This window comes from Lissotriton helveticus, chromosome 2_1, assembly GCF_964261635.1.
Source record: "Lissotriton helveticus chromosome 2_1, aLisHel1.1, whole genome shotgun sequence".
Taxonomy (NCBI): domain Eukaryota; kingdom Metazoa; phylum Chordata; class Amphibia; order Caudata; family Salamandridae; genus Lissotriton; species Lissotriton helveticus.
The window spans coordinates 37,647,635-37,659,798 of NC_136059.1; the positions used below are offsets into that span (position 1 = coordinate 37,647,635).

At 44.4% G+C, this 12,164-nt stretch overlaps 1 protein-coding gene across 1 annotated transcript in view; it reads right to left on the bottom strand.

Annotated features, from left to right (window-relative positions):
• Window positions 1-11,512, bottom strand: part of LOC144820049 (long-chain-fatty-acid--CoA ligase ACSBG2-like) — a 272,914-nt gene extending 261,402 nt beyond the window's left edge. Inside the window, exons 1-2 of the mRNA XM_078677704.1 lie at window positions 11,360-11,512; window positions 10,553-10,734 (exon numbers count right to left, since the gene is read on the bottom strand). Coding sequence (XP_078533830.1) covers window positions 10,553-10,734; window positions 11,360-11,512 — 335 coding nt within the window. The remainder of the gene's footprint in view (window positions 1-10,552; window positions 10,735-11,359) is intronic.
• Window positions 11,513-12,164: the final 652 nt, after the last annotated feature.

Here is a 12,164-nt window from a genome sequence, read left to right on the forward strand (position 1 = left end):
GAAAATTGGCAGGTGGATACAATTACCACTGTCATTGGCAGATCGCATTGCCATAGTAAAAATGAATATCCTGCCCAAACTGCTGTATCTCTTCAACAATATACCGATCACACATCCAAAGGCAGTGTTCAACAGCATAACCACGTTGGTTCTGAAACTCATTTGGGCGGGCAAACAAGCGCGCATAGACTTACGCATGCTGACATTACCATATGAAAAAGGCGGCTTCTGTGTCCCAGACTTCTACTTGTACTATCTTTGTCACAGCCGCAATATGCATCATACTGGTACCACAAGGTCCCTTATTTGACGCATACAGCGGTCGAGGAGGGGGACGCCTCTCCGATACCACTGACAGCTATAGTTACACATAAACGCCCGCCACTACATGCGGCGGATATTAACACAGTCGATACAACTACTGCCGTCTGGAGATCACTGGCCAGGCTGACACACAAATCACCACTTTATGCACCGGCATTGCACCTGCACCATCACCCCCAGATCTCATTCACTGCTGAGCAAGTAGGTATGGATCTCCTGAAGCAGGCGGGGATAGACACATTCGGAGATCTTTACTGCAATGGTACCTTCCGACACATAGACGATTTGTCCTACATCAGCAATCAAACCACACTGTTCCGTTTCACCTACTATAGGTTGCAAAGAGCCATTCGTGATCTCTACCCGAACTACCCAACGGAACCCCCCTGCTTAGAAGCACTACAGTGCATCATTACATCCCCTAACACGTCACATCTAGTTTCGCGTCTGTATAAAAAAGCCCAGAGCGAGATTCCGTTCACCTCCATTAAAGCGTGGACACGCTGGAATGAGGCATTACCAGATCCACTATCTGAGAAAGAATGGTACACGACCTGGGCACTAATTAGATTGCTCACTCCCAATGGAAATGTGCGCATCCTTCATTTAAACTATCTACATCAAACATACCACACCCCATCGCGCCTTCATAGATTTGGGTTACGAGAGGATGACAGATGTAAACGCTGTGAGGAACAGGAAGCAGACTTTGTGCATCTGGCATGGTTATGTCCGAAAATACGGGAATACTGGGGGAAAGTTACCACGATAATTCAGAAAATGGTAGGGGTGGAAGTCGAATGCTCTATAAAGGTATGCATACTAGGTCTTCTGCCCACGATCAAAGCCGGGAAGCGTATGTTTTGTGTTATTTCACTACTTCTGGCCAAACGGCAAGTGTCGCTGTGTTGGGGGGGTACAAGGGTGCCAAGCCCGAGACGATGGCTACAGGATTTGGCATACTGCAAAACTCAGCTGCTGACTTACGAAGAGGAGCTACCGGCCAGATCTCGGTCAAAAGACTATTGGATTTATTTAACAACTTATTTGCAAGACAATGATGTCACCGACACACTGTGAATTTAAATACGTCTAGCATTACAATGTAAAGGTACAATACCTGACACAGGTACTATGTTATACTGCCTATATCTGACTCTGTACTGACCGTAACTTTTTTTCCGTCTGGTCTTTTCTACTATATCATGCAAGATGGGATGAAGAATGCAGAAATGTACTGGTGTTTGTTGTATTTCCATTTCTCAAATGGTTGCACTGTATTTCTTTCTGAAGCTCAATAAACCACCACTGTGCCGTGCGCATCGGAGATTTTAGAGACCTCCGTCTTTTCAGTGTTAAGCCTCAAACAGTTGTCTGACATCCATGACACAATGTTTAACAGACAATTTTTGAAGCAAGTCAGATCCCCCCCTCCTTTTCCTTAAAGGAGAACAACAGTTGGGTATCGTCTGCATAATTGACTACCCTCACACCACACTTCTCCACTATTGAAGCCAAAGGGGCCAGATAAACATTAAAAAGTAGGGCTCAGGGCAGAGCCCTAAGGGACTACGCACAACAGCCACTTGGTTTTGGAAGTAAATGGATGCAACACCACTTGATGCGAGCGCTCCTCAAGAAAAGTCCAAAACCAGGACAGAACCGAACCTGAAGCTCCAAGGCTTTCTAATCTGTGCAATAGGATCTTGTGGGACACTATGTCAAATGCTGCGGAAAGATCTAACAACACAAGCATTGCACAGTGTCCCTGATCCGCGGCTTCCCTTAAAGTTTCAGCAACTTCCAACAGGGCAGTTTCAGTGCTGAAATTGTTTCTGAATCCTGACTGTGAATCATGCAGCAGGTTGTTAGATTCCAAAAAATCAGACAACTGCCTCTGCACTTCTTTTTCCAAAATTTAAGCAGGAGCTGAGAGAAGAGATATGGGCCGATAATTTATTAAGACCCTAGGGTCTGTGTTTTCCTTTTTTAAAATAGGTTTCACCAGGGCTTTTTTCCAATCAGCCGGATAAATACCAGTCTCCAACGATTGATTCCACATTAAATTTAATGCCGGGTTCAGTACTGAGGCCAAGAACTTATAAAACCTTGCTGGCAAAGGATCAACCGGGGACCCAGATTTGATCCGTTTTAGGTCAACTACTGAATGTTCTGCATCAAATGGCTCAAAACAAGACCACCGTTGCGAGTTGCCCAAGAGGGGAGAGAGAAACTCCCCATCTTTATGTGGCCACACTATCACACAAGGCTTTAGAGGAAGGAATGGTGCTTTGTGATGCCTGGGGATTAGTAAAACTTTCCACAATCCTAAAGATTTCTTTTGCGGAATTATTAGAGGCCTTAATCTGATTGGAATAATACTCCTTCATACTGAGGCATTTCCTCCGATGGAAAGTCCTCAGAGACCTCCTATAAATGATCTTGGCTTCCGGTAAATAACCCTGTCGCCCTTTCCAATTTCTTACAGGCACTCTTAAGTTTCTGGAGCTCGTCAGTAAACCAAGGGGCAGAAGGGTTTTTTCTAACCGAGGTCCTTCTTACAACCGGAGCCAGCTTATCCACAGTGGCAACTACTGATGTCTCGAAGGTAGTAATATCATATGAGGGGTCTCCAGTTAGATAGAAAGGGATTTTTTCCCATTCCATACCAAAGTTGGTAGGGGTGATATTCCTCCAATTCCTAGTCTCCTTGGTAGGGGGTAACTCTCCCTTTACTTAGGGCCCCTGAATATACCAAAAGAGATCAAAAAATGGTCCGACCAAGTCACCTGTTGGATGGAATCAATGGTTAGCGTCTGATCATTAGTAAAGACCAGGTCTAAGGTATGGCCTCCTTTGTGGGTAGCCGCTTGAACCTTCTGCGATAGGTTAAATCCCTGAAGAGTATCTGTCAGCTTTATAACCATAGGATCTTCCAAAGTGTCGGCATGGAGGTTAAAATCACCCAAGACAGTAAAAAATGAATATTTTGACACCAGGTTACCAATGTATTCATAAATGTCCGTTAAATAACTTACAGGGGAAGAGGGAGGTCTGCAGATAAGTAAGCCCAACATTATAGGGAAATTAGTACAAGCGATATTAAAGGATAAGGCTTCAATAGGACCAATGTCCTCCAGTTGCTTATATTTATATTCTCCCACTTATCACGGACTATGATTGCCAGCCCACCCCCCAATCTATTGTTGGAACGATTTACAGCCACCAGCCTATAGCCTGCTGGTACTGCCAGAGCAGTATCAGGTAGGGAGCTTTCCCTTAACCAAGTTTCCGTTAGATAAACCACATCCCAAGCTTCATTATAAATACTTAACCATATGTCCCCAGCATGTTTGGGCGAGGACCTGCAGTTTATGTAGCATGCCCTAATCCGTTCCCCTGTTTCCTGAAGTTGTTGGGCACTCCTCCCATCCCTCTCAATATAACCTCAGAGTTAAGACTAAATTTACAGTGTTTACACCTTCCACACCATATCTCTCCCTCCCCTTCCACTTCACTACATGCACCCGGGTTTACCTTATGAGTCTCTCCACACGCGGTGGATGAGAGAACAAGAAGTTCTGCTCTGGACCATCTAATCACCAGAGAGGGAGCCCGGCAGGCAGCATGGCTAGCGCTAGTCGTGGCCCAGGCATGGACGGGCGCAGACAGGCTTGCCTCTGGCGCGCCATCGGCACGCCCGCTGCGCACTTGCGTGGCCATGGAGAAATAGGCAAACTCTCCGAGCAACTAGAACGCTAACCACCAAGATGGCGCTCAAAAATGGGGAAAATGAGCTACAGTCGCCCTGACCCCAGCGCTAACTAATAAAACGAAGGTGACACAACAGCAGCGATAAAAATAGGAGGACACAATGAATATGTATTGGAACAACAATGTACGATAAAAGTAAAAGGTTAAAATGTTAAGACAAGGTTGGGTTTGGAAAAAGGAAAAGCCGATTTCCTGATGTGCAAAATATTTTTTAAAGTGCAGGTAAGAGGAACTGATCAGCACACAGCCAGTCTGAAGTTAAAACATTTCGAGTCTACCGTTTCAGCATGACATCAAGGGTCCTTTTGGTGTGTGAGGGATATTTAAAGGGATATTTAAAGAACACTGTGTGCTCCCCACCATTGTAGGGACCACCCATACCCCCATCTGTGGATTCTCTTTGTTTATTTAAAGACCCTATATCATCAACATAAATTGTTTCAAAGTGTTGCCCTGCTTTTATCAAAGGAGCTGCAGGCAGCCCTGCAGTAAAAGGTTGTCAGCTGATAAAATTTGCACTGAAGCAAATACGTTTTAACCACTAGTAGCTTTCTCTCAATATCTGACAAGTCACTGAAACTCTGGCATGAGCTGCCTTGACCAAACCTAATCTGTCAGCTTTATTAGCAATACAATCACCAGAATCAGTAATAATTACTATGGGATTTCCTTCACTCCCTAGGGAACACTTATATTTTAAAGTGAAACCCTTAGGAAACGTCTTATTCTGTTCAGAAGCTGATGCTTCCACTGTTAAGTTCCCACTTTAATCCGGGACCCAGTTACTGCTGCAACTTTAAACCCGCATTTTAAGCTCCTTCAGCAGCACCCTTGTTACTGCTAAATAACTTCAGTGGAGTGTCAGTTGATAATTCGCAGGCGAATACACGGGTAATCTTATCGCAGTCATTGAATACGGAGGATCATTACACTGTGACACTATTTTGGGAGTACTTCTGTAAAAGAACATAAATGAAATCAATCTTATGTTATTGTTTAAAACTACAATAATTATCTAACATTTTAGACTAAGTAAACTAAATATAATATAGATACTCATCATTTATTTAAAATGATATCATTTAATTGTAATTTGCACCTCACTAACGCCTAAAACTCTTACTACCCCTATACACTACCAGACTCAGAACCATAAAACTCCTACAACCCCTATGCACTACTGATCCAGAGCATTAAATCCCACTTACTACCCCATATACAACTCAGCCCAGAAGCCTAAAAACTCCATACTGCCCCTATACACTACCCATCAATAATCCTAAAAACACCCTACAACCTGTTTCCCCTACCCTTACCTAAACCTTAAACAGAACTCTTCCCTTTTTGTGTTTAAGAAAATGTAAATTAATTTCCAAGTAGCTTAATTTTACCCATCAATTAAATATTAAAATGAATTATATCTTTAAATATCCGAACCGTATCAATATATGAGTACGTTGCGATATCTCTCTACAGGCCCCTCTCTGGAAGGCATATTCTCCCAGTGGAGGAAAGCTGTAAAGGTTTGAAGTTCTCCGAGTGTATTGGGAGTCCTAATGTACCACTTATTTCAAGGAACCCATACGCTATGCATTTTCCCCTCACTCAACAGCTCAGAGTAAAGGCCAATCACATTTACAGGACTAAGCTCACTTTTGCTGAAATGAATCTCCTTATCCGCTATTGCAAGAACAGTAATGAATTTAAACATGCTTTAAATGGTCAGATAAGTCATCAAATGTCGATATCATCAACATACAATACTATATCTGAATACTCTTGTAAGAGTTATATTATTCTTGCAGACAATATTTCAGAACTATTCCTATAACCTTGGGGTTATCTGGAAAAGCCATACTGAATCCATCCTATTGTGAAAGCTGTAAGATACTATGATTCAGAAGCTATCCTACTACTGGAAACACCATTAATCCCATCAGTAGAGAGTTTAAACTATTTCCAGACTAATTGAGTCACCAAACTTCTACTGACAACATTTTCTGCAGCATGTCTCTAACAATGCGAGTTCAAACTAGGATAGTCTAGTACTAAGGAATAGCTCAAATCTGCCTTAAATGCTGGGCAAATAGTAAGTTAAAGGTAGATTGCATGGGAACGACACTACCCAGGTAATTTAACTTACCTCTAATCCTTTTCAAGTGTTATTTAGCTTCTGGCCTCCATTGACATAGTCTCTGAAGTTGTGGTTCACTATGTACAGAAATAACATGTTAGAACTGGGGTTTCTAGTTGTTAGATGCACTCTGTCCAAGTAGGATTCACCACTCTAGTCAGGGTAAGCTAGATGGACACTATAAGATAACCTGTGCTCACCTTCCGGTAGATTGGAACACAGCAGGCAGGCTCATCTCAAGAGGCAAAGTGTAACTTATTTGTGCAACACACATACAGTAACACAATTAAAACACCACAAAAAAACAATCCACACAGGGTTAGAAAAATAGACAATATTTTTATGAGACATTCAAGACAAAAGTGCCCAAAATCCAATCAGTAGAACAGGAGTTATTAATTTTTCAAGAATAAAGCAAAAATACTGCTTAAAATTTACTAGCGTTAATGGGTTATTTGAGGTCATAGTAGACCAGGACAAATCCAAAGTTCAGGCCGACCGCGATGGAGAGCAGGCCCGCTACAGGACTCACGCTGGGCCCACTAACAAAGTGCCTTAGATGGAGCAAGCGTCATCGAAGACTCGCTGCAATAACCAGGGGAGGCGATGTTTCGTTCTTGTGGATGTAAACAATACGTTGGTTCTGATCCATGCAGTCGGAGAAGGCTTTGGTGTCTAACCCCTTTATGATGCAGGTGATGCGTATAACCTCAAAGTTGGGTCCTGCATCTTCAGGCAATGCAGAGATATCTTCAGATCGGCACTGCGTCGTTGCCGAAGAGCACTGTGTCAGTTATGATTGGAGCAAAGTTGCCACTGTGTCGATTTTGAAGAAAGCAGCTGTAGAACCCATTTCTAAGGTCCAGGACTGGATTGGCCACTCAGGCAGGGTAGGACTCACAGAGTCCATCAGCAGGGTTGAAGGAAGTCTTTGATGGCCTTGAGACTTCAGAAACACGGGGTAACCCAGCAAGTCCTTTGAGTCACTGTGGGTTCAAGTGATATGGGTCTAGTTCTTGTCCTCAGCAGGGCAGAGATCAGCAGGCAGCAGGGCAGCTCAGCAAAGAAGAAATAAGTCCCTATAGGGCAGTAGCCGGGCAAAGTGGCAATCCTTGTAGCACAGCAGTCTTTACTCCTGACAGAGTTCTTCACAGGTCCAGTAGAGTACTATCTTGGTAGGGTTGGGCCCAGGACTTATACCCAAATGTGCCCTTGAAGTGGGGGTGACTTCGAAGCAGACCCTTGAAATGCAATGGTCCCCTTTCATCCCAGCCCTGTGTGCCAGACTGTTAGGGGTAATCACACTGTTTGTGTGGGGGACAGGATGCTGCTTATTCAGGTGTTTGCCCCCCCCTCTCCTTACCCAGGAAGAGCAATCAGAATGTAGATAAAGGAAGAGTTCTCTGTCACACCCATCCTTCCTGTGTTTGTGGCTGCAAGGCACAAACAGTAGTAAAAGTGGTATTTCTAAAACAGGAATGCTAAATCCAACTTTACCAGTAAAGTGGATTTAATATTACTATTTCAAAGATATGAACCATGATGCAGCTACTTCTTTCTTATCAGGAATTACATCTTAAAAGTGTTTTAAGGGATTCTAAATGCTAGCCTATGAGAGCAGTGGGCCTCACAGTAGTGAAAAATAAACTTAGTTGTTTTCAATAACAGGACATGTAAAACTACTTTTTAGTTACACATCGCCATGCCCTTAGGACTACCTGGGTCCTAACCTAAGGGTGACATGTGTAATAAAAGGAAAGTTTAAGGCTTGGAAAAGGGTTTTAAATGGCAAGTTAAAGTGGCAGTTAACTGCACCCATAGACCCTGCAGTGTCACCCCTGACGCAGGTTTGAAAGGCTACTTGTGCGGGTGGTACAATCCCTGCTGCAGGCCCACTACTAGCAATTAATTTACACGTCCTGGATAAATGGTATACCACTTTACAAGGGACGTGCAAGTAAAATAAATCAGCCAAATGTGTATACACCAATGTAACCATGTTTAGGGGAGAAGCACATGCACTTTAGCACTGGTCAACAGTGGTAAAGTGCTCAGAGTCCCAAGGACAACAAAAAGATACAGAAAAAGGGGAGGTAGGCAACCAAAAAGGTTGGGGCAAGACCACTCTAAGGATGACTGGTGTAACACGTGTCCTCCGGCTGAAAGTGGGGAGATCTACCCAACCTCTAGAGAGTTCTCATCACTAAGGTGGAAAAACCTGGATAGACTGTCAGCATTGGCTTGGTCTACCCCTGGTCTGTGTCCCACCCTGTAGGAAAATGGGCCACCTCAACAATTTTGGATTCTCACCCCTCATTTGCATCAGCCACCTGAGGGGCCTGTGGTCAGTCTGATTATGGGGCAATAATTGTGCCATATGCCCCAATAAACCTCCGGAAGTACCCAGTGAGGCCCAGAAATGCTCTGGCCTCAGTCTAGATTTTGTCGGCCTCCAAGGCAATGATAGTCTCTATCTTGGCCTGGAGGGGCTGCACCTTACCCCTGCCCACCAGATAACCTAAGTACATCACATACCCCGTCCTATCTTGCACTTACTGGCCTTAATAGTGAGGCCTGCCTGTTGCAGAGCCTGAAGCACTTCCTGGAGGTGAAAAGGTGGTCCTTCCAATTGCTAATGAAGAGAGCTATGTCATCCAGGTAGGACCTGGTTCACCAACGTTCTCGGTGGTGGCAGGGGAAATCTTGAGTCCAAAGGGCATCACACAAATTGTTAGTGGCCCTCCGGAGAGAAGGCTTGCCTCTCATTGGCACCTTCTGTTACGGTGATCAGCCAATACCCTGCTGTAAGATCAAAGGTACATAAGTACTGGGCAGGCCCTAACCAGTCAAAAAGCTCATCAGCCTGGGGATGAGATGAGCAACAGTCTTTGTCACTGAGTTTAGCCCTCAATAATCCAAACAGACCCCCAGTTCAGGTGTGGTGCCCGGTGGGGCAGCTTTTGGTAATAGAACCATAGGACTGGACCATGGGCTACTGGAGAGTTCTAACACAGCCAACTACAGCATTTTATAGACTTCACTCAATGCTGGCGCTCACCGTATCCAGCAACCTTTAAGATTTATTCTTGACAGGAAAGTTGTCCTCTATGTCGACATCATAGATATACAGGTGGGTAGTCCCAGCAGTAAGGGAGAAAAGAGAGGAGTACTGTCCTAACACTTGGGGGCAGTCTCTACTGTTCAGGAGTTAAGCTGGGAGAAATGATTACTCCTTTCACAGACCCATCTTTCACCTTGTAGTACAAGAGTTCAGGGATAGGTTCGCTCTCCTCCATCTGTCACCAAAAACATGGTGATCCAAGACTTCCCAAGGCCGCGCAGGTCCTGCCAGCTCACCAGCCAGCACTGTGGCAGGAGCTGGCCATTTTGTGTTTAAATCGTGGATTCTGTGGTACCCACATTCTTTTTTTTTTTTTTAAGTTGGGGGATGCAGTGGGAGCCTCAAGGCCCCTGAAGGTTGCCCAGTCAGCAGCAATAGTGGGTGCCGACTCAGGGTACCCACAACAGCCAAAATCATTGCAGGCCGCTGAGGGGAGTCCTGAAGCTCCCATCGGCTCACCAGCCAACATCCGTCCTGGCTACCCGCAGGAGATGGCTAAATCATCATTAGCTCAACCCTGGGTGGGAGTTACTTATTTTTGTGCTACACCCTGGGCGAGAACAACGTTGTGTTCTCTGCCTGGGAGAATGCGGGCAGGGAATATAAACTTTACAGCAGTGTCTTGGGGGATGGGGTCCCTGGCCCGATACATGCCTCAGGAAGGGGGCCCTTGTCATCTGGTTCGCCTTTTTTGAAAGTACTGAACAAGCACAATAATAATGTATAGCATAAACCACACATCCACATCGGGAAATGGGCTATCTGTTACCATTATTGAGGGAGGGGATGGGCATCATGACCCGCACAAGGGTTTTCCTCTTGTGAATCATGGCCTACCACTACGCTCAATGGAAATAAATAGCATATTACACTATACACACAAGCAAACATCTTTACAGAAAAAGGTCACAAGGATCCTGCCTATGGCGAGATATTCTTCTGTATATGACAGCATTTTAGTATAGGTTTTAGTATTATGCCACAAGAAAAGCCAGGTCCTGATAATGAGTGCATCTTATTAGGATGACGATAATCAAAGTTGTAGCATTAACATGGACAACCTACATTAAACATTGAATTAAATAGCGGGCTTTCTGGACACATTGCCTTCACATGTCTAATGGGAGTACGACAAGTGTTTAAGAAAAAGGCATTTAAAAATGCAAGAATCATCCGGTCAAGAACTCATCATACCCTACCCGTTCATGCGATTGTATCTGGCCTGCAGCCCAACACTCTTGGCCCACGCAGCTACTTTCCTTTGGATGAGAGAAGATTTGGCACCCAGGTCCTTCATCCGTTCTTGGATCTGCTCCCACACTCTTGGCACCCCAAGAAAGGCAGTGGGGCGCACCTCTCGCAGTGTGGTGATCAAGGAGCCCTGTGAACAAAAAGGAAGAAGCAGGGAATGGTGTGGTCTCAATTCATCTACCCGTGTTCAACAATGTGTTAAGGACAAACCAGAAAACATGATATGCACCGAAGTGATCATCATAATATGGGTACTGATGTGCCACTATGGAGAGAGAGACCTGAAGGCTTCCACTGGCTGACAAAGATATGAATTCAACAGTGTTTGACAGGCCAGAAAATGTGGAACTTCCAACACAGGCAGTGGTGTGGAAGCAAGTTTGAAACATTTGACATTACACCTGTCTGGCCAATCTACAACACAAGGTTTAAAGGACTAGGGCTGGACTGAACTATGGCTATAATCTAAGATTTTGCAGCAAATAGGGGTATAAACATACATCACTATGTAAGTTAATCACACTCCCTTCCGGCTTAGTCTGTCAAAAGGATACAAGGGCGCCAGTTTTACTCTTGACTTGCTTCCCCAAAATGCCAAATTGTTTCTCACGTGTGTGTGTGTTTATTCAAAGGGAAGAGCAAGATCAGTTTGTTGATACCTGGTAGACCCTTCACAAGAAAGGCAGGTTGCCCATGAGATGCCATCTTCATGTCAGATTTCTTCCTACACAGAGGTTTAGCTCCTTTGTATTTACCTTGAGGGCATCCGGGTCTGCAAAATATGTAGTTCCTCCACAAAAGATGGGTAGCCAGAGGTCCTGGAGTTGAGCTGCAGCATGGCTCAAGGGCAGGTAAGTGATGAGCACTTGCTGGTCCACAATATCCAGTGTTTTACAAGTTTGTTTCATTGCCCACGTCACCTGCAAACCAAAAGGGAGCTTCGTTAGATACCATAAGCTAGAGGAGAACTCTCCAAGAAACTCAGCAAGGAAATCAGGGGCTTGGAAAGCCAAGAAAATTAAGATAAGTAGAGAGGAACTTTGCATTGGTTTATTATATCTGAATCCTCAGACACACACAAACACACTCGCGTGCGTGCACACACCCACACACACCCTTAGCTATCAAGAGGCATGTCATGTGGGGCACCGGTCACTCACTTTTTAGCTCATAATATTCAGCATTTTCAGTTTTAGTCAATATTTTGAAAGAGAACAATCAATCCACAGCACAAGAATGCAGGGTGCTGATGGTGTTGCTGTTGCATGACTTGGAGTGCCTGGGTCATATTCAGTTCTTCAGGAAGCCAAGCCATGAGCATGGTTATGGTCTGTTTATTGTCCTTAATATCTGAGCTACAGATCATAGAAATCCCCTCGCTATCCTGTTTCATTCACTTCATAGTCAATTCCATATTGAAAACTAACTTTGTAGATCAAGCTTTTAAGATTGTTCAACCCACCTTCCGGTGAAGCCTCACAATACAACGGGAAGTCCTGTTCTAACTCCTGTTGGAAAACCGAGACCCTCCCCTAGAGACTCCAGATATTATCTCAGCTC